This window comes from Amblyomma americanum, chromosome 1, assembly GCF_052857255.1.
Source record: "Amblyomma americanum isolate KBUSLIRL-KWMA chromosome 1, ASM5285725v1, whole genome shotgun sequence".
NCBI lineage: Eukaryota > Metazoa > Arthropoda > Arachnida > Ixodida > Ixodidae > Amblyomma > Amblyomma americanum.
Genome location: NC_135497.1, coordinates 73,986,166 through 74,009,582, shown reverse-complemented (window position 1 = coordinate 74,009,582; position 23,417 = coordinate 73,986,166). Strand labels below are relative to the sequence as shown.

Here is a 23,417-nt window from a genome sequence, read left to right as displayed (position 1 = left end):
AAAAAATGACGCCTGGCTCGCATATCTCGGTGGACGACTGAACCGAAAAAAAACCAAGCGAGCAACCAGCTCAGGTGCTTCAGTATCGATGGCAGATGCCGGGGCTAGCAAAAATCTGTTCCTTCCTTTTTACTATTATTTTTTAAATAAAGCCACTACCACCACCACCAATCAGGGCGTGGAAATGGAAAAAAAGCAACAACTAAACGTTTGAAAAAATTACTCCTGCCAGAATTTTTTTTCTGCTACAGAGTGGACCCTACCAGCGCGAGGCAAATGTTACCTGGAGCCTGCGTTCGGTTCGCGCGTGAGAATTGATGTTAACACCTGTATAAGCCGTGGTGTTAAGTGGAAGCCCACAGTGCCGATGGTACCCCCCCCCCCCCCCGCACCTGTTACCAGGAGCGGTCATGCCCGGGGGAAATCGAGGAATGTACGTCGAGGCATGACGCCCGCGCTTACGGTGAGCTACGGCACTAATCCTTTCGGCTCTGGCGCCCAGTCAACCTTGTCCCGCGGAAGACATTCCTTTGCTGTCAATGGAGACGGCAATTCCGATGCGTGGCAATCGGTGGAATGCGTGTGCAGCGAGATGCGTACGCGGAGTCACGCGCCCTGCACGTTCCAGGAGGAGCGGGGTCCACTGGGCTCGGACCGGCGAGCCCTGGGCTCCGCCCACTAGTACATACGATGCAATTGCTTTGCTATTGGTTCAAATTGGGCGAGAGCTGGCTTACTAAAGCTCCGCCCAATTATCGAAGGGGTTAAAACCCGCTGCAAACAATGACTTAGGAGGAGCGCGCCGAGTCTCAAGCTCGGCCGTTTTTAACAGCCTTTTTAATCAGCCTTTTTTAAACGGCCCTTTTTAAACTGCCTTTTGCTCATATGCCTTTTTTATCAATCCCGTCTTTAATAAATAAGTTTTGTCTCAAGTGGTTGGAATTGCTGCCCCAACCGGCAACGTGCCGCCGGACGAGCGGAAGAAGACCCGAAGTGCTCTTGGTACCGCTAACCGCCGTATATTCGATCACCGGTCAGCGTGCCATAATCATTCACCGCTCGCGAGGAGCAACCGACTAGCCCAAATCGGCCATTGCATCGGGAGTAGGGCAAGAAAGTTAACTCGTGGTCTAGCGAAATGGATAAATATAGGGTGTACGCAAAGTGAACCAAGCAAATGCCGCAGTTATGAAAAACCTGCAAAGCCATAGCACACCACTATTTTCTTCGCTTTTCAGATTGTGTACGTAACAGCTAAATTTACAAACTAAGGTAACCTGTTCAATAGCAGTTTCTTGTGCCGATGCGGTATTATATTTATTTCAAATAAATTGGGCATTTACGGAGTAGTTACGCTGAGACTGGAGCCACTATGCGTGTTCAAAAGCAAGGGATGAAGGAGCGGTTGCCGCTGTAAGGTGAATTTTATAGCGATACAGTTGAAGTCGCTTAAGGCACATATTTTTGTAGTATTTTTGTAGTTCGTTACGTATACATGTCGTCGTCAATGATTAAGAAAAGAAATCCTCTTACGAGCTCGTTCTGTATATGGCTGGGTTGAAAGAGAAAACTCCATTAGTGTTGTCAACAGTGCTATACTGGAATCTTCCTGTTCCACAAAATCACATACACATCTCAGGGTGCGGTTCAGGTGTCCACGTAGAAGTGGCATAGTTACTATACTCTGTTTCATACTTAGCAGGCAACGTCCACGCCCACGCGGGTTTACCCCATACAACGGTAGTCAATAGAAGCAAATTGTGTTGCGACAGACCTCAACTTCCGTGACTGGCATCTCCTGGACTTCGTTTTACCTCTTGACACATTTTGTAGCGGGAGCTACACTAGGCTACCATTCGAGCATTTTGCGGTACAAGCGAGAGGCCAGTTGTGCGCATGCGCCGTTACCATGGCAACCAGGGAGGAGGAGTGGGTGCAGCGCGCGCTTCGTCGCTGCCGTTGCCGCTCTTTTTTCTGGAGTTTCTCCTTTATCCCATCCCTTATGGCGCGGTTCATGTGTCCGCCGATATGTGAGACAGATACTGGGCCATTTCCCTTCCCAAAAAACCAATTTAACCTTACGGCCGTAGTCGGCGGTGTCGGTCTCCACAGCAGGCGCCGCATGGATCACACCTACCGTTCCGCTGGACGCATCAAAGGGGTAGTAAGTGGTTTTTATTAAAATAATAATAAAAAGGAAGGAAAAGATTTTTGCTAGCCCCGGCATCTTCCATCGATACGGAAGCACCTGAGCTGGGGCAGCGGAAATAAAGGATAGAAGGTAGAATGGAGAAATGAAATGAAAGAGGTGAGGGGACAGGAAGAGAGGATTGGGGAAAGGAAGAATGGGTGTCGTAGAGCACACCGCAGTCGTGGTCTCGTGGTAGTACCCGCCTCGGCTTCGGGAGGTGATGGGTTCGACTCTCACTGCCGCCGGTTACCCACCGGTCATGCTGTAATAGGTACATGCCATTCCCCCGGCCTGGTGCTCGGCTTTCTAGGGTGCATGGGTGCCTTCAAGTCCGAACACTGTGTGAGCGTTGACACGGCAAGCCATCATAGTGCACCGTCGTTTTAATAATAATAATTATAATAATTGGCTTTTGGGGACAGTATCTGTCTCACATATCGGCGGACACCTGGACCGCGCCGTAAAGGGGCTCCGAAACACATTTTAAGTGCATTGTTTTACCTGTTGGTTGCATAGAATGAGTTATAGTGATGCTATTAGCATCGGTCGTACCGCGTATACTGCCTGTCTTTAATATTTTAATTAGCTCGCAAAAACGAATTCGTGGCGCTGACGGTGTCACCATACAGTGGTGGGTTTTAGCAGCTGATCAGACATCACGGAGGGCGAGCTTTATGATTGAACAAAGAGTAAATATACTGCAGATTGTGTTAATAACTAGAGATAGGTTTTATCAAGGTTTTGCGTTTTATATTACGTCAACAAAACCAACTTGTTTTGCTTTAGATAAAAGCGCTTTAAAGCAGTGAAACAAAAATACACCACCAGAGGTTCGGGCTGTTTTTTTTTTTTGCATCGAAGGACTTTGCGCCTCTCTGTGCACATCATACTGCCTGGCATAGAGCACTTATGGCTACCCTCTGTATATCTTTATAGGCTGTACTTAGCCTGCTCTGGGCTGCTGCGTCAGCTATGTGTGCCTCGTGGTTATTCGTAGCCTTGTGCTGCTTGTGCTTTCTTGGCAAGATCGCTTCTCTTCAGTTGGTGAAACTGTTTGTGTTTCGCGCTGCTATGTGCAAGAAACGCTGCGCATTCCCAGGCTGCTCAGGCATCGCAGGCGCTCGTGGAGTGTCCTTCCACAAATTTCCTGCTCAGAATATGCGGAAAAGAATGTGGATGCAAGCTCTGGGGGTTCCGGAGCAATCCAATCGGCCGGTGTGCTCGGCGCATTTCGCCCGAGACGCCTTCGAAGGGTCATCACAAGCTCTTGCATCCGCTGGCTACAGGCATCGACGGCTACGAAGCGACGCCGTGCCGACGGTGGCAGGCGCCCAAGGAAAAACATCGGTAGAAGTGCGTACCGTTACTTGATTACCTACGCATTGGCCGAGCAATGAAAGTTTGTTGCGATGCCCACGTTATAGTTTCAAGAGCCTATCTAAATTAATACATCAATGAGGTTATGATGCTTTTACCGCTGTTCTTTCTCAAGGAGCCAGCGTCACGAGTAATGGCCCAGCAGCCGCTCGCTGTGCTATCGCCTGTCGGCCGACGGGGATCAGCCTGTTGCGCTTATGTGCGCACATCGACGGCTCGAGCGGGGCTAAATGAATGAATGAATGAATGAATGAATGAATAAATGAATGAATGAATGAATGAATGAATGAAAAGAAGGCGGGAGGTCGGTGAGAGTTCGCACCAGCGAAGTTTTCTTCAGTGGGAGAGTAGCCTGCTCCACGCCCTGTCACATTATCTGTTAGCAAAAAAATAATAACGGAGGGAAGTAGAACACGTAAACGGTACATCACTGCGGCGCGCGCGTTCCCGTTTTTCTCGCCGCACCGTCTGTTGACAAGACAAAGCAAACGCGGTTTCAAGCTCTCCCTTTTTCTTTCCTATGACTTATCCGCGCACCCGAAACGGGCAAAAATAAAACAAAAAAAGACGAAAGAAATTTCATCAGTGCGCGAAGCATTATCACGAAGGTGAACCTTTTCATTTCTTGTTGTGGCTGCAAAGTATGAACACATTCATAAGAGCGTAAACCTGTCAGTAGTCCACTAGGGACCCTAAGTTCACTAAACCGATATAGAGCGATAAAAAAGTAATTCGTTTCTCATAGGAGTCTTCTTCATAAGTTCACAGTGGTTTTTTGCAACACGTAGTGTGGCAGGGTGTGACCTCTGCATGTTGGCAGAGGCTGCCACTGATCTCAAGCTGTGCTTTGCTGATAACAGGTTATGAAAGCTGCCGGCGAAATGATATACAGGTAATATATGATCGGTTTGGGTTGGTTTATGGGGGTTTAACGTCCCAAAGCGGTTCAGGCTATGAGGGACGCCGTAGTGAAGGGCTCCGGAAATTTCGACCACCTGGGGTTCTTTAACGTGCACTGACATCGCACAGTACACGGGCCTCTTGAATTTCGCCTTCATCGAAATTCGACCGCCGCGGCCGGGATCGCACCCGCATCTTTCGGGCCAGCAGCCGAGCGCCGTAACCACTCAGCCACCGCGGCGGCCCACAGGCAATATATGAGTTGAAGGAGTTCATCACTGCATATTTCATGGGCACCTAACCGAACCTGAAAAGGCTGATTCTACTGATGTTTCTGCCCCAGAGATACCATCTACTTCAAGCTTAAACGTGAGGTTTTTAACTTTATGTGTGCGGTCTGGTATGAAAAAGCAATTGTGCTAAAAAATTTACTTCTTACCTAGATGCCTACAGACCAGACTTCATTTTTCCTTGGAATTGGCGCAAATGTGGAAATTGGTGTTCCTTCACCAGTTCAACTTGGCTTATCAGGCCCTACTTTGAACATTGGAGAGAAAGTATGTGAAAACATTTGCTGAGTGACCAGGTTGTATGTTGATGCACGAGTGTTTTATTTTCACCCGAACATTTCTTTGCAGCTATCAACAAGTCCCAGAATAGACCACGATTACTGCAGTCTGGTCACTGCTTCCACACAGACGCATATATCACTGCTAGGGATGAAAAGAAGTCTATAGTTAACGTTTTAGTTGCAAGAATGACTTCATCGCCATTTATAGGAGTTTAATTCTGGTTGAGAAGTCAGATATTTAGCAATAGAGCGACGCAATGTGTCTGCGTAGCTTATTTGGTCTTTGTTTCTTTTATCAGGGCCTTGACAAGTTGCTTGGATTTGCATTACTGAATTAAGTGCCATCATGCCTAGTGTTATTGCAAATGCCTCACTTTACTCTCAGGTGTACAGGCCAGCTTCCAGATCAAAGCCATGAAAGATGAATGTACGCAGACAGAGTCTGTGTTGCTCCCTGAAGCAGGCACCACAAAATGCCAAGCAGATGGCACATCTGAGGATTCTTTGAACACATCATTGGAGTTTGTTGCAGAAGGTTCCATCATAAGGTGCTCAACACCACTGAATCATCAACATGCATTGTCACTCTCAGCAGTGGAGCCATCCCCTGTGAAGTTCCCTGCTGATGACACCTATGAGCCGTCACGTGATGAGTCATTTTTGTGAGGGTTTTTTAATTTCATTTTAGCCTGAACCCTTCACTCCTGCAGTGATTATCTCTGAAGAGTATTCTTAGTTTCTGTTGTAATAGTAATTGTGACTGTTCTTGTGGATTTATTACACCAGACATTATTTATATTTTTACAGAGGTTCTGAGACTCCAAGTGCATCAGCACACTCTCAGAGAAAATTCATCATCTTTGAGCAAAACTTGTTGGAATTGTTCAAAGTGTACAGACAGTGCCAGGCACCTTGAAAAGTATCCACAAAAGTCACAGGCTCTGCACTTCAAGTCACAGCAGTATGTTTTTAGCAGCATAGATTGACATGGATGAGCCAGCCTATGTTTAACAACAAAAAGGCAGCTGGAGACGCACTGCTGTCTGCTGCCATCTATTTTTCTGGAGCCAGCCCAGAAAAGGTGCTGCGGCTACTTCAACAAGCGGGCATCTGTGTGCCGTCAAGCCGCTTGTATTATATGTATCAAGCATTCATCTTGCAGCCAGCTATCAGACAGGTATGTAACAAGTGCCGCCGCATCTGAAAGTTGCTGTTTAATGCCTGGTACTTCTGTTCCTGACGCATTTTTCTTGACTTATATTTTTCCTGTCAGCAGAATTCAGTGCAGAACATGTTGCATTGATGTAGCAGAATTAAATCAAACCAAATCAAAACTAATTTGACTTCATTTAGTAAACAAGCTATTGCTGTTCTGGAAGCAGTAGACTGTGAAAAAGGTTGGAAGTGACAACAATGCATTCCATAGTTCGACATGGTATCCAAGAGGCCGCATGTGAAGCATTTATTTCTGCATTTCTCTCAAGCTCATGCTACACGCTTTCATTTACCTGATGTGGGAAGACGAACAGCAAAATGTACTTGAAGCACTAGATGGTCCGTTTCACTTGGCTGGTGATGGGCGATGTGACTCTCCAGGTTTCTCGGCCAAGTACTTGACCTACAGCTTCATGGACACAGCTTCCAGCAAAGTCAGTCATTTTGTCGAGGTGCAGCTGGGAGAGGTGGGTGTCATGTTTCTGTCTGACCTTTTTGAATGTGCCAGCCAGCTGCCACTTTTATACTGGTTGTATAATTCTGGGATGCATCACATTACATTTTCAAAGTAGGGAAGTATTAACAAGCAATGCCATGGAGAAATAAGGGCTTGTGAAAGGCATGCAAGAGCTAAGATCCCAGGGTGTGGCTGTTGCATCACTAACAACTGACCGTCACCCGGGTGTCAAGAAGCACATGCAAGTGCATGAGCCATGTGTTAACCACAAGTTTGATACGTGGCATGTCGCAAAGACTAAGTGATCAATGTTATGCATTGACAGCATTTTGTGCCTATGAGAATTGCATTTTGAGAATGAGAATGAAGTTTCGTGTGAAAAATCGTTAATATCTAAACATTTCAAAATGTAATCATTTTTTTCTGCCAACATTAACAAGGACCACAAGCATGCCAGCTGTCTCTCTGCTTATCTTGTATTGTATGACGCTATTAGCATCACTATAACTCATTCTATGCAACCAAGAGGCAAAACAGTGCACTGATTATGTGTTTCGGAGCCACTTTAAAGGCTATTGAGTGGAGAACCTTCGAGATTCTCAATAGCTATTGAACATGAAGGAGTTTTGAGGAGTATTGAACCTGAAGGAATATTGAACCTGAAGGAGCAAACTCAAGTTCGAAAGATTGCACCATCACACACCACCTTTTTGTGCTACCATCATTGCTGCCGTTGAACCAACAAGTTTAGACTGAAAGGTTGAAAACAAAATGCTTAGTTGGTACAGTTACATATCACCTTTGAAATGAAGTCTATTGTCTCGAACAAGCTGTAGTAGCATTCATGCACCTTTGAGGACACTGGTGTTCGTTGTTTTTTTACTGCTGGCAGCAATGATACTATGCTGCTGCGCTTTGTCATCTGACATGTCTTTTTGTTCTGCCACCGAAGTTGTATATTTTGAAGTTCACTAAGATAGCGCTTTAATTTTATTCCCAAGCGTTGTGCTGTGAGCCCTGTGTCCAGAGTGCACGCAACCACTGCTTGAAGGCCCTCAAAATCCCAGTAGAGTTCCATGCCGTTCCGTTGAGTTGATAAGTTATTCAAGCGATGACCATCGGAGCCGCCCGTGTCGCAACGCTCAGTTGGCCTTTGAGTGCTTAGACAGTAGGTTTGAGAGCCCACAAAATGACCGTGTGATTGGTAGAAAGCAGTTAAATACTATGTACAAAATGTATCATCATATTGCAATTTATATAGGAATAAACTGCACTGTGATGACACATTTTCACTCCAATAAATGTATTGGCACTTGCCACCTATTTGCTGTTCTACAGGCAGTCATACTATAGGTGAACACAAGTTTTTTCAACAGTAGATACTTGTTTGTGTTGGTGCAGTTGCAACTTGAGATATGTAGCATGGACAAGGACAGAAAGAATGCTTTGTCTGTGTGCTTTCTTTCTGTCCTTGTCCCTTCACACTGCATATTTCATGTTGTGCATGCTTTGTAAGTAAGCGATACATTTGTGAAGCACATATTTGCGTGTGAAAAAAATAATAAACTGTGCCGTAACCAGCATCTCAATTGCAGCGGTAAAGAAAAGGCTGGTTGCAGCGAGCAAGAATACTGGCTGCGGTGACCTTCGTCACTGGGTCCAACCAGTGGTCAACCACCTATATTGGTGCGTCTCTGTGAGCGCAGGGGATGGAAAACTGCTGGTGGCCATATGGAAAAGTAAGCTTACAAAGTCATTCCTTCACCATAAGGCAATTTTAAGATCCTGGAAGTTTTCATTTGAGAACCACAGTCAGTAATATTTCTGCACTTGTTGACTAAAGAGATTAGCAGTCAAACCCTCATGAGCCATGCTGGTTTGGCATGCTAATTACATGTGCAAACCGAAAAAAATAATGATCCTGAAGTTTAAAAGGGAGTGTTCTGCCATAGTCAAATTGTCTTCTATGATTAAGCTTGACTTGTCCCCCTACCTATATCTGATTTTTATTTGTAGAGGTGTGCACAACTCAGGTTTGTCGAAATTGGGTAGCATGTGCTGCAGGGGATACCTCCCTTCACACCTATGCCACTTGCGACCTTATTCCAAGGTGACTTGTGAAAGCTAGCTGTTTTCTAGAATATACTTTTGATGACAACTGCCATTTGACCTAGTGCATTGGTCTCATTATGAAGTAAAAATGTTGCTAGCACTGAACTGCATCACTGTGTTCGTGAATCTGTTTTTTCTAGGCATGCTCAACCATGTTGCCAACGTACATACTGGGCATGGTGACCCATACCCGAGGTGCCTACATGACAGCATACCGAATGGAAAATGGCTCTCACCAGGTACAGTCATGTTTGGTGCCTGCAGTTGCATCCACTCAAAACTGAAAATTTTCAGGCACACCAGCTTATGCTCGACTTGTTGCCATTACATCCAAAAGGCTGCTTCTGAAAGACATTGAGAAGCTTTCGGCATCTGGACAGACATACAACCTAGAGTCTTTCCACAGCATATTGAACAAGTTTGCCCCAAAGTCTGTGTCATTTTCAACTGACATTATGCGTGCAAGATACATCCTTCACAAGTGGCTGATTTGCTTATTTATATTGAAGAATAAGCCTAACTGTGATTTTGTACGTTTCCCCTTATGTATTTTGTTATACGATTAGGACTCAGCTAGTCATCCTCCATCACAATGAAAACACTTGCCGTGCTCAAGCAGTCACCAAGGATGGCGAACGAAAATGGAAAAGGAAGCAACTGAGGGCCGGAAAATGAGAAGTTGTGTGCCCAGTCAAGACTGCAACAACTTATGGTGTGTAAATCAAGTTTACATAAACATTACCTAACACTGTTTTCTTTTCCAGGGTATGTTCCAGCACTCATGCAAGAGGTTGTCGACCGTTGCATCTGCTGCCCTTCTTTCAGACAGGCACGGAATGAGAGCAGCAGGAGAAGCAGCCACGACCCTTCAATGAGTGAACTTTGCATGCCATGGCACACAAAGCACGAGCTCATTGCTGCACGCCAGTCACGCTTCGCAATGGGCGCAGCTATTTCTGGACTGGATCCTGCTCCCTCGACGAGCAGGGCGTGCTCAAGTGAGAAGTGACCTATGTTGTCATGGCAGCACTGTTTTAAATCCACGTTTACAGCATTGGTCCTTGCAACTTCAGCACTGCTGCTTTTCCTGGGCAGCGTTGGCTATCCCTCTGACCCAAATGTAGGCCCTGCATGTAAAATGCTGGTATGGCTGCACCAAATTCTGCACTCATCGCCTACTGAGGATTGCAGCACTTTAGTGCGAAAGCACTCATACGTTCACAAACACCAAGAATCTTGTCCAGTTGTGGTTTGTGCCAAGGCCATGGCTATGCCATGTTGAGCTAAAGAAATATTGCCACGACTGAGATTCGAACCAGCGGCAGCGCGAACAGATCAGCCTCGCTTGCCACTGCACAAGGGCACTATGCTATCACCGCAGCCGATCACACCTGGTGTTAAACTGCAACGCAGTCTCACGCTGTGCATTGCACATCGTTGTCTTCATCAACTAATACTACTGTGGGACTATTATCGTCGCCAGATGTGCCGACGACCCAGCAAAGCAAAACCATGAGGCAGCCAAGCTAAATCAAGACTTCTACATGTCTACTGAGTGTAACTACGTTAAAACCCTACAGATTTTTTTGTGAGCCATCGATCTCCCGACTCCTCGCCAGTTCTGGACTTGGCCGCATTTATTGTCAGGCAACTAGCAACGTCAGCTGATCAGCCACCTGAAACGTTCAGTTTTCCTGCTGACACCTTGGTCCATGTCGCCACTTTTATACACCCACACTAATGACCAATGTTTGCAGAGGTGCTTTGGAGCATGTTGATTGTGACAAGCCTCTGTGCTTCGGTGTCAAGCTCTACCCACTGGTGTTTTTCAATTCGAGCCTTGTGAACTACTCGTCCCTTGAAAGCTTTGCTCAGAGGTCCTTGACTCTTGGACAGGAGGTTTGTTGCGAGGGAGGACGAGGATAAAGACTGTTCGATCTGCTGTCACCTCAGCTGTCATATTTTAACTTGTGGTATTTGCAGTGTTGGTGGAAGACGACGACGTCTTCAAGGCAGTACTTGTCCCTACAATAAGGGTGCGGTGCTTCAGCGCCAGCATTTCTAAGTGGACGGCAGCAATCGAAGGAGGCCAGTGCAGAGGAGGTGGCCATAGCTTCACTTTGCACGCAGCTTCCAGACCATGGAATGACCACCATACCAGTGCACCGTCATCAATTACGATGACTCAACGATCGTGGATTGTGATGAGGTAGTTGCTGATATAGCCGATGTGGACACCGAGTGTTTCAAAGTGAATGGTCATCAGAAGCAACAAATGGTGAGGATTCCGGCAATGCTCTTCCCGGCTCTTTGGTATTGCTGGGATCAGCACTGCTTTGCAGCTGATTCTCAACACAAGCGGTTCTTCTGTTCTTCATAGGCTGACGCTCAAATCGGGGCGACAGTTCTGCACTCCAGTTATGATGTAGACGAGCGGTTTGTAGTCAGTCTCATTTACAAAGCTTCCACCAACCAGGTACACTCTGAAATGTGCTACTGTTGATTCTATTGTCAGCACTTCTATTTGAGGATAGCGCCTCTCTGTAGGAGTCAGGGCTTGACTATAGTACACGATAATGTATAGATTTTGTTCTTTTCTTTCTTGTGTCAACACTACACCTATCCCTGCTGGTCCTGCATCTGTGATGAGGCAGTTTTTCCTGTCGTCGTAGTAGTTACGCAAGTGGTGGACAGCCAGTTATTTGTTAATGTTATAGTATTGTTCTTTGCTGGTTCATTGAATGTGTTCTTTTCTTAAGTAAGCGCACGGAGCTGTTCGTTAGTCTGCGCCAAGTGTGGGATGAATAAACTGCAGTAGTTAAATAATCCCCAGCAAGCTTCAAACTTCTGAGGGAGTCTCTGGATGAGTCATGTGATTAATTGCCTCCACGTTGTCATGATTTGCTGTGATACCCAGTTTGGACAATATGTGTCCTAAGAACTTTAATCTTGTCCCAATCACTCACTCTTTGATGTTCAGGGTAAGTCCGGCCTCTTGCAGTGTTCGTAGCACAAGGTGATGTCGGTGATCGTGCTCTTTGAGAGGGCGTCCTGACACTAAAATGTGATCACTTACGTTGGTGGACCCCTCTTCGTCAGGAAGAACTTGTCGATTGCGACATGGAAGATTTCCGCTGCTGCGTTTACTCAAGAGAGGAGTTTCTCAGTGCGCAGTGCATGTCGAATGTGACTATCTGTTGTGATCAAGGTCTAGCCGGTGATAACACTCATTCAGGTCCAGCTTCAAGAAAACTTGGCTCCATTGAGGATACAAACGACGTCTTCCACCATCGGCATGACGTGTCTTTCTCTATTGATGGCAACGTTTGCCTCCCACATGTACATGCATGTCCTAACTGCCTCATCATACATTATGTACTTGTACGGCAGGCTTTTCAAAGTTGTGACTGATCATCACGTGCTGCGCTGGCTCGCCAACTTGAAGGACCCATCTTGCCGCCTCGCTCGATAGAGCTTGACGTTACCGTTGTTTACAAGTCTGGATGCAAGCACTCTGACACCGAATGCTTACAGACGCACCACTAAAAGATGACGACGACGCCTTCCTAGGACATACTAGCAGCAGCACTTTTGCACAGCAGCAGTGCTCGGGCTCCAAGCTCCAGTGCCTCCTTGAGTACTTGGCAGGCAAGGTTTCTTCACCCCAACCTCATCGGAAGTGAAGACTGTCGTCTTTCTGCATACAGAACAATGTCCTTACAAAGAATTGCACTCTGAACAAAGCAGCTTGCCTCCTTATTGTACCTGGAAGTCCTTGTGAAGAAATTCTACATGCTTTACATGATGAGCTGACAGCTGGACATCTCGGGTTTTCTCACACCATCCACAGGATTCAAGGCAAGTATTCGCAAGTTCCGTAGATGGTGGCGCCGCGCAACGATGAGGCCGAGAAACGCCACAGAGATGATGGCGCGAGCAGGCGCAGGCGTGTGTGCGGGAGCTAGGATTTCGCAGTTTTTTACTTTGTTCGAGCTGCGCGTCAGCGGCGTCTTAAGGCTGTTTGCGATGGAAAAAAGAAGAAAGTACAAGAGCAACAGGATGTTCTGTGTGCCGCAGTGCACAAACCGGGCAGTGTGCGGACAAACAAGTCTGCATTCTTTTCCCGCTGACGCCCGTCTTAAAAAGCTGTGGGTGATTAGGCTGCGCATCGGGAAACGTGTGACACCGCCGATGAAGGTGTGCAGTGCCCACTTTGTGGAGAACGACTTCTTTTGGAGCCGTATTGGTAAGCGATGTGCTATTCATTTCACTATTATGCTAGCACAAATCGACTGCCTAGCGCAAATATTTCTGCAGTGTGTGTGCGCAAGGAATGAGCGGGCGACAAATGCAGATCTCAGGATGTAAAAGGGAGCTGCAACAAAATGCGTCGCTAAGCTGGGAAGTTGGCGTCAAGCTGTACATTTGTGTAAATGCACAATCGTGAGATCTTTTCTGCCCACTAACAGCTGCTCATTTGTATGATGGTACCCGCCGCGATGGCTCAGTGGCTTTGGCGTTCGGCTCGTGATCGCAATGTCGCGGGCGAAATGCAAAAAAAAACGCCCATGTTTTATGTTATGTGAGCTCCCGTTAAATAACCCTACATAGTCTACATTAATTCAGAGCCCTCCACTACGGCAACCTCTCATTAGCTGAGCCGCTTCGCGACCTCAAAACCCACAATCCACAATGTGAGGTCACTTATGCTCATTGGTACCGTCGCGGGAATACACAAGCAGACGTGGGCACAAGTTTCTTGTTAATTTCTGCTTAAAGCGAATATCACTGTCTGAGTCACCCACTAAGGTGAAATAACAGCCTGTGAGGGTAGTGCAGGGTAGCTATGATACAGTTCAGCGTAGTGTGCGATGCCGCAGTCTACCACTGTCTTTTGCTGCAGTTCCATGCACGGAGTACCCTCAATGGAAGCAATATATGGTTGTACTTAAACAGCTGTGTAAGGCATCTTTTGTCAGTAATTCCTGCAGCAGTCCTAGTGAAGTGCTGCATCAGTTTGCAAAAGTTAGTAGCTTGTGCAGAGTGAAGCAACTAATGATAGCATTTCTGTCTTAACAGTGCCGCACTTTCAAACCATTGTCAGAGATAGAAGCGTAGCTGCATTGAGCTAGGAGGTAATTCATAATTTATTCTACAGATCCAAACATATGGACACCAGTTCGCAAGAGGCTCAAGAAAACTGCTATAGGAGGTATTCACATGACGTCATCCACAAGGGGCGCTAGTGGCCGGCGCGGCATTCGCCATGTTGATGGTCGCGCCAGCGGCAGCCGCAGCATTTACTTCGCTTCTGATGCGTGTAATGTGAGTGTATTTAGCGTCTCGCCGCAGATCATTTCTGTCCGACCCGTAACACCGTGTGACTGAGTGGATACGCCGTGAACTGCGCGAAACAGAAAGAGCGGGCACGCTGAAAATCTTACATTTTGTGAAAACGTCGACCCGTAGGAATGTGCAGGTGCCGGCGTGGTGTGCGACGTACTACAAGACGGCTGCCGTGCGTTGGATTCACCGATATTTAGGTCCGCCTTGTGCACGTCGTAAGTTTGCCGGCAGGCCGAGGAATTAAAGCATGCAAATCTATGAGAGGGTGCAATTGCTTGACAAGCGGTCGACCCCACATCCGTGCTGAGGGTGCCGACGGCCGAAGTGCCGTTTTTCACCTAGGTGAGTAGTTAAACGTGTCTGTTCGTTTAGCTAGCTTAACTTGTCATCTCTGTCTGCTGAAAGTCACGTGTTACTACTGAATGTAGCGGAATTGCTGCACATCGCGCTGCTGCGAACCGGCCTACAGATTCCAGGTCTTGTGCACTGGAAGCAACGCTACGTTTCTGCAATCAAACCTGCAAAACATTCTTGCTGTCTGCCATTCGTGCTGCGAGTGTATGACAGTATTTGCTCGACCATTTTGTCGCGTAAACAAAGCAGCTATGACACAATATGTCTTTTTGCTGAAACAATGAGGCTTCGGCAGTTCGCGGACTACAGCCGCTGGAAATACGAGTTTCTGCAGCGTCCGTTTAGGAATATGGGCAATTAATCATGTGCTGTGTTATCCACTATGTGTCCTGCATGAGTAGCTGGCAATTAGGAATTAGGCAATTAGCGGCAAGGCACAACGGATCCCCGTGTGCTTGCCGCGGAAGGTGACGGGAGCGTGCGGCTCCAACCGCTCACGACGCTGGCCGGATTCCGAAGAGCCTCTCTGCGGTTACGCAGAATTCCGCGTAACCTACGAGGTGGCGCTCCCGTCGCCGTTCCCTTTCCCTTATGAGGGAGACTTCCTTCCTCGCTCAGCCGGGGGCTGTCCGTCCCGACGGCCGACGATGAAGATGGGCCTCATCTAATGGAGGGGGAAACAGGTTCTCCACATCCCTCCCTCCTTAAATGTCGGCCTACGGTTGAACCCGTTCATGGATGCCATCGACGAAGAGGCCACGAGCGTTGCGGTGATGACTGCAAGACAGCTCGTACAGGCGCGGTGCCGGGGTCATCCGATGAGCATCAAGGTCACTGGGCACCCGTCCTTGTCCCGCGGCAGGCATCCAAAATTAGCGTGTCGGGAGGGTGTTGTTCGCGCCGACGCGCCTTTGTTGGAAGGTAGGGGGCCGGCCCCCCCGCCTCTCGTAGCCGCTGCAAACTGCTCGCCGGAGACTCCGGAGCTCGATGACTCACGGCCGCAAGGCAGCAGGCAGAGACCCATACAATGGACAGCAGGCCGGGGCAGCTTCTCTTGAACTCTGCATATCGCTCCTAGGATCTCCAAAAGTTTGCATCAAAAACAATGGAGACCGCGCAAACTCACCATTTGGTAAAATGCGGAGCAATGCAAGTGCCAAACAATCCTATCCGGCACTGCCCAAACGCTCGGTTCATTTGAACGTAGCTGGCTCTCTTCGGACGAAGCACATTCGCGGTTCGCTTTCCGGCATAGTGATGTTAAGCTCACTTGAGCTGCGTTAGCGTCTCTGGTTCCGCGAAATTATAAATTCGCTTCGCAGCCCAAAAAATAAGTTCGTTCGAACAAAGTCAGCTTTCTGTAGTTGAGCGAGACCTCTCGGCTCTAGCGAGGTTAAATATACAACAAGCAAGCCCGTTTGCGCGTGCTTGTGCCACGGCACGACTGTGTCCTCCCAAAAGCGACAGGCAGCTCCCGAAGAGCCTTAGGCCTACTCGCTCTTACACTTCCGGGTGCCAACAAAGGGCCAAGGACAATAGCTAGAACACAACGCCACGAGGAGAAACGTTTCTGTCAAGGTGACCCTAACGCGAACGGCGCCTACCGCTTCTCGCGGTGTCGCAGCGCCCCGGTGCTTTTCCTGTAATCACGACTGCAATCCAAAACAGCTGACTACGGCACCCGGCTCCCAGAGCCAAAGAGACAGAACAGAGAACATTTACAACTATGTACAAGAAAAATCGGGCCACCCTTTAGGCTTCCGCATTCACTCGCTTCTGGCTTGCTGTTCTCCGTGGACGTCTCGGTCTCGCTCTCCATGAGCGGACCTCGTAGGTTCACCTTCCACAGGTGTACCGATGAAGTGCTCATCAAAAGCGTAGCATGCACGGCAATTCTCCCATGCTGCTATTACGCTCATCTCGCTGTCAAGAAAGCATCTTCGCCTTGCTAGCAACTCCGAATTCGGGTCAGGCCTAACGCTGTTCCAAATCCGGGCGGGCATTCCACGAACCGAACTGACTGCCGTCCCTCGTCCCAAGAGCTTGCCACACGTTGGGGCTCCATTGCGGAAATACGGGGGGAACAAAGCCTTTCGCCCCGCCCGCACTCCCACTCCGCGGATGCAGCGTTCCCGCTCGCTAACCGCGGAGGGGTTCGTGCTCGAGGGACAAAGGGAAGGGACGACACAGCGTTAACACTCATATGCTATTTATTACACTTGCAATCAATACACAGAGCGGGCCAGCTAGCTACAAAACATCAACGAGGCATTCCTCGGAAGCATAAGGCAACGTAATAAGGACTTCCGATTTACCGGCTGGGGCAGGGGCGCGACTTCGGAAGTATCGGCGGCGAACATTTGTATGCGCCGACAGTGGTGGCCGGGTTTTCCTGTGCGCTCCGCATTCTTGGGGCAAAGCCGTTCCCTAGCATTTGCTGGGGAAGGCGACGAGAGCGCGCGTTTGCTGCACTCGCTTCGCTGCCTGGAACCAGAAGTCCAGCGGCAAGGCACAACGGATCCCCGTGTGCTTGCCGCGGAAGGTGACGGGAGCGTGCGGCTCCAACCGCTCACGACGCTGGCCGGATTCCGAAGAGCCTCTCTGCGGTTCCGCAGAATTCCGCGTAACCTACGAGGTGGCGCTCCCGTCGCCGTTCCCTTTCCCTCATGAGGGAGACTTCCCTCCTCGCCCAGCCGGAGGCTGTCCGTCCCGACGGCCGACGATGAAGATGGGCCGCATCGAAATGGAGGGGGAAACAGGTTCTCCACACCGTCTATGTTTTTTTTTCACCCTTTGCAATTGCTGCATAAAGCGGTATGTTCCTGCTGTGTACAAGTCCAAGAAATTACGTTTCTTCTGCAATATCTTTAACCTTCCTTAAGGTAGCATTGCTTGTTTCTTTAGTGCAACAAGTAAAACAACCGCAGGTTCTCTGTGCACTAGAATGAAAATGTTTATTAAAATTGCACAAAACCTGCAACGCAGTCTTCCTTCTTACAAGCTGTGCTTGTTGGCGTAGCAAATCAACCTTATGCAACTTTTGTCAGCTTTGGCAGCAGATGTTAAAAATACACGAACTGCAGTTTGCGTACAAGATCATCAATGTGATGGTCACATCGCGCCACATTTACAATGAGTGACTGTACCTTAGAATACACGATGAAATGTGCCATATCCAAGTTCAAAAGGAACATCCAAAGTTGCACTTGAGAAAAATAATTGTGATTTTTGTTTACAACGAAATTTTCACCATCTTTCTTTAAGTATTTTAACTTCCCTTTATGGGCAATATCAATTTCTTCCCGAGTTTTTCCCAGAAGGGGACTTTTTACCTCAATCAGGACGGCAGGACAACAATTCTTGAACACAACGCCATCAGGGCTGTAGCCAAGCCAAGGGAGGAGAGGGTTCGCAAGCAGCCCTAGCTTTGTTACAGCATTTGATGTCATTTTGTAATACTCTTCTAGAGAAGGTTCCTCGGAAGCTTTCCCATACCGAGTAGCCTTGTTTCCTTGGAAACAATAGGCGAGCATTGCGGTCACTTTTTGTTCCCATGACTGGTCTTCTCTGGGTAAAAAGGTGAAATATGCACGGCACTTGCTGCCAGTTATCCGCACTTGCCGTTCTCTTTGCCACTTAGTGGTATTCTGGGAGTGGGTTTCTTTGCAGATCCTCACTGCTTGTTCTTGGGACACTTCCAGATACTTCTCGTAAAACTGTTGCTCTGCTTGTGACAGATGACTGTACGAAAATCTATATATTTTAAGTTGAAATTCATCGGTGAATGCCACGTCATCGTAAAGCATCTGTCTGTACGGCATCACTATGTCAGCAGCCATGTGGCACACCATCAAATTCTCTTTTAATGTTGCGGTGGCATTCAATTTCAATTTCAAATTATTTCCCAGAAGGTTCTGGTCGGCTTACTGGGCTAAAAGTTGTGCGTAAACAGCTTGACGAGGCCCCAGCCAGCCGTTACAAGGTATAACAGCACACATTAAAAGAATATTCATATACATCGAGAAGAAAATAGTTGATACAACAATGAAACAAAAGGGTATCATGGATTCAAGTAAATGCAGTGAACATATAGTTATATTAAGAGGACACCAAAAATATCAGTTCGGCAAGTAACACTAACTGCAAGGAAATATGCATACAATCAGCTCAATAAATGACTGCAAATCTTACACACTTTATTAACACTTTAAACGTGAAGTTTGTTAAAAAAAAACTAAGGAAAGCTGGAGAGAAATTTTCAGCTAAGAGAAAGAACATCAGGTTACATCATTACAAAATAATGACGTAGTGTAGCTTTGGTAGATTTATTCGTGTCTTTGTATTTGTTGAGAATTGCGGGAAGATTGTATTCTAGTGTCTGCAGCCTGTAGTCTGTTCGAAAAAACGGTACTAGCCATTTGTCTGTGTTGCGTGTGTTTACTGGATGGCTATTTTCTTTTAGCAGTGTGTTACCTTCTACCATTGATCTGAAGCTGGAAGGGAAATAGTATGACAACAGAATTCGCAATTCGTACATATTTTGAATCCTTACAACATTGTGCGCCTGGAGAGCTTGTCGGGTATGACCTAAGTAATCAAGATTCGCAATATGACGAATGGCTTTCTTTTGGAGCAGTGAAATTTTCTCTATGTTTGTTTTAGTAGTTGTGAGCCAAACTAAGGAACAGTAATTAATGCGTGAGGCAAATAGCGCATTATATATCTGAAGTTTTATTTTACAAGGAATAAAAGTGCGGCAGCGACAGATTGCGCCTGTCACTGACGAGAGACTATTAGTCAACTTTTGAACGTGTGAATTCCAAGTAAGGTTAGAAGAAAATGTTACCCCAAGTATGGTGTGTTCATGAACGATTTCAATTTTCTCACCAGCACAGGTAATAACACCTTCAAACCTGATAGCCTTGTTTTTTGGTCGAAATACCATCACTTTTGATTTTGTAAGATTGATTTTGAGTATATTAGCACCACACCACTTCTGAAGGGTATCAAGCAATTGGTTACATTTGATCATTAGTTTAGTTACATCTACACCAGAGAATAGTACTGTGCAATCATCAGCATATATAATGAATTTTAAGGTCTTATCAATGTTTACAATACTGTTGATATACACATTGAATAATAAAGGGCCCAGCACGCTACCCTGCGGTACACCTCTGATGACTGGTAAAAAGGACGATTGATGGTTAGCAAGATATACGCATTGCTGCCTGTTTGCTAAGTAGGACTGTAATAAGGATAGAGGCTTACCCCTGATGCCGTAAACTGAAAGCTTATGGGTTAGAATATCATGGTCCAGAGAATCGAAAGCTTTACTGAAATCGATGAAAAGGCTGACAGTTATTAGTTTCTTTTCAAAATTTTTCACTATGTATTCCTTAAGTTCTAATAATGCTAATTAAGTAGAGCGTCCTTTCCTGAAGCCAAACTGTGCATTAGAAATTAGGTGGAACTTTTCAAAGAATTTGTTAAAGCGGTCATATCAGTTTGCCGAAACCTTCCGTGAAAGTGCGGCGCAAGTGCATTATCTGGTACTGCTGCCATGAGGCGCTGTCGTATATCGTTCAGTCTCTGCTCTGTAAGTTGCAGTTGTGGCTGCGCCTGCACATAGCACAAATCCTTCAGCTCTTGTGCTTCGTACAGCGGTTTGGATCTCAATCTTCCCCACGCCCTTTCCATATCCGTGCATGTAAGATGTTCAAGGTTCTGTATGCCCGTCCTGCAGATGAACCAAGAAAAGAACACAGGTGTTACTTTGCTAGTGCTTAAAAATATATTGCTTCTCGTATTCAAAGTAGTAAGACATTTGAAGAAGGTGCTAAAAACTGTGCTTATTACATTTAAGCAGTTCAGCTCATTAACAATGTATTTCTTTGGAAAAATAAAAAAGAAAATTTCTTGCCTGTTCATAAACAGCAGCATTGCAATGATGTGCTTGCAGCGTTGTGATTTTCCTGCTTTCCATGAGCACTGGCACTGAAAAAAAAGAGGGGGGGGATTGCACAATCAAATACTGCAACTGAGCTGCCGCGGTGGCTGAGTGGTCATGATGCTCAGCTGCAGAGCTGAAGAACGTGATTTCGATCCCGGCCGCGGCAGTCGCATTTCGCTTATGTGCGATGTCAATGCACGAATCCCAGGTAGTAGAAATCACGGAGTGCTCCACTACGGCGTCTCTGATAGCCTTGAGTCGCTTTGATACGTTAAACCCTACAAACCAAACCAAATATTGAAACTGCTCGCAAACGGCAATGATTTTCATTCAATTTTGCGTGCATGCCTTTCTCCCCTAACGCCTCTGCAAGCGGAAACATCGTTACGGGTGCCGCGAACGTGTACGCACGGTGCCAAAAACGCAGTAAATGTAGAGCACTCGAAGTGGCGTGCTGTAGAGCAAGTGAATTTAAACCATATCGCGGCACTCTTGGCTGTGCGGTTATTTCTGCTCGGCTGCGCTCGTGCGCAAATATCAGTACTTACTTTAGAATTTCGCTTCATTTCACCCGCACAGCACAAATCGCGTGATCGAGAGAGAGCAATGTGCATTGCCACTGCTGCATGCACGCGCTTTTCACTGCGATTCGGGCACCGCTTGAGACCGCACTGCCTATGAAACGAGATCTGGCCTCAGTTATCGCAGGACCGTTTCACATGATGCGATTGTTGCCGCAGCGCAGTGCGATTTATGCCGCTGTGCGACAGAAATGCGTGTCGTTCTCGTCGCAGGACCACTGCGACAGACTTTCAACAAGTTGGTCGCACTGTCGCAGCGTCGGTGCGGTCGCAGCGACGGCCACAGTAGTCAGCCTGGTTGTCTGCTTTGGAAAGGCGAAAACGTATTACTGAACATAATAATACATCATGGCTCGATATTATTACCCATGATTACGAAATCAACGCCTGCCACGATGTTTGACACATATTGCAGCCGAAGAATTTTCGGCCACTGAAAGGCCGCACCGACGCTAGGGCGCTGGTGCCGACGGCACCGACTGAATTCATCGTTGTCATGTGAAACGGCGGCTGCGATTACCGTCGCAACGACAGTGCGACCGGGCCGTTTTTTTTTTCATTAGCGTCGCACCATACTACAACTTGTATGCAAAATGTAGACTCACATACCTGCAACGAGGCATCAATTCCATAAACGCACTTCACTTCGTGCGGCTTCTGCTTCACGTGCGATGTTTGCAAGCAGAGGCCTTGCACTGTCGCAGACGCAGGAAAGCAATCCTTCAGGCCACAGCAGATCAGGTGGCCGGCGTTGAGGACTTCTTCGCCTTAAATCAAGCACCGGATTCGTCTTTTCTCTTGTCCAATATGTTTCATTATGTCTCCTAGACACAATGGCCGAGTAAACGAAGGTGGCATGGTTGCTAGCGAGCGAAGAGCACAAGAAAGAGCCCGGCCGTACGCTTCGCTTATGGACTAGACCAGCTATGCGGCCGCACGGATCATCTCTCCGGGAGCTATATTGGATTGCCTCGCGCGCCACCTATAGCCCGTGGAACTTCCGAATTACTGGCCTCAGCTATCTGCCGATGTCGCGCGTTATGTGGAAACCCGCAGAGATTGTCGGCGATGGAAGGCTCCTCCCTTCCGACCAACAGGATTCCTGAACATTATTGAACCTCCGTCAAGACCCTTTCAACAGATTGGCATGGACCTGCTTGGCCTTTTCCCAAAGTCAACAAAACGGAGCATTGTAGTGACAGACTACCTGACCGACTACGCCGAGGCAAAAGCCCTACTGAACAGAACAGCAGGAGAAGACACCAAATTTTTCGTGCAGTGCATTCTTCTGTGACGCGGCACCACACAAGTGCTCATTACGGACAGAGGAACAGCATTCATTGTGAAGCTGACGCAAGCCATTCTGCTTTACAGCCAAACAAGCCACCAGAGGACGCCTGCATACTATCCGCAAACCAACGGACTTGCGGAACGTCTGAAGAAAACCGTCACTGACATGCTCGCCATGTATGTCGATGCCGAACACAAGACTTGGCACGTCATCCTGCCTTGCATTATCTTCACTTACAACACGGCAGTGCAGGAGACCACCCAGATGACGCCTTTTAGGCTCGTCCATGACATAGAGGTCACGACCACGCTAGATGCCATGCTGCCACACTTTGCTGAAGAAGACAATGTCGACGGCGCCGCCTGCCTACAGCGCATAGAAGAAGCACTACCCGCCGTATTCAAGAACGACACTTAAGCTGTAAGTACGACTTAAGTGACTCTCCGGTGCTTAAAGCATTTCATAAACAGCACTTTCACTTAAGCCACGATCAAAGGCGCATCTATCGACCCGACAACTTAAGCTAGGCTCTCTGCTAGCTTAAGTGACACTTTCCGCATTTCGACATGGCCGAGTCCTACCGCAGTTTTTCGGACTTCGTCAACTTCTGTGCTCGCGCCGCCGAAATCGCCGAGGACAGAGCGTACAGGTACGCGCGTGCTCCGCGGCCAGTGCTCAGGGATCGGCAAAACCCCATGGACATATACAACGATGCCGAATTCTTGAGCAGGTACCGCTTCTCGAAGCAAGCGGTGCTGGAGCTGCTTGGGAGGCTTCCGGTGCGCGCCAACACCGACGAACGCGGTCTCCCGGTGCCGCCGCTGCTTCAGCTGCTCGTGGCCTTGCGGTTCTACGGCGCGGGGACCTTCCAGATCATCACCGGAGATCTTGTGAACGTGTCTCAACCGACAGTGTCGCGGATCATCGCGCGCATATCGCACATGATAGCCGAGACATTGTTCGCGGAGCTCGTGAAGTTCCCGAGCGCCGCCGAAGCCCCGGGAGTTATGGAGGAATTTTACGCACTGGCGAAGTTCCCTGGCGTGACCGGCTGCATTGACTGCACCCA

General features: G+C 47.6%; 1 protein-coding gene and 1 pseudogene across 1 annotated transcript; both read left to right on the top strand.

Moving 5' to 3' along the window:
* The first annotated feature begins 445 nt into the window (after nt 1–445).
* Nucleotides 446–7,016, top strand: LOC144106788 (uncharacterized; annotated as a pseudogene).
* A 1,199-nt stretch (nt 7,017–8,215) lies between these two features.
* On the top strand, nt 8,216–9,498 carry LOC144106741 (uncharacterized). Its single transcript, XM_077639624.1, has 5 exons — nt 8,216–8,222; nt 8,307–8,450; nt 8,964–9,062; nt 9,118–9,304; nt 9,390–9,498. Exons 1-5 carry the CDS (start codon nt 8,216–8,218, stop codon nt 9,496–9,498), a joined length of 546 nt encoding a protein of 181 aa, XP_077495750.1.
* Nucleotides 9,499–23,417: the final 13,919 nt, after the last annotated feature.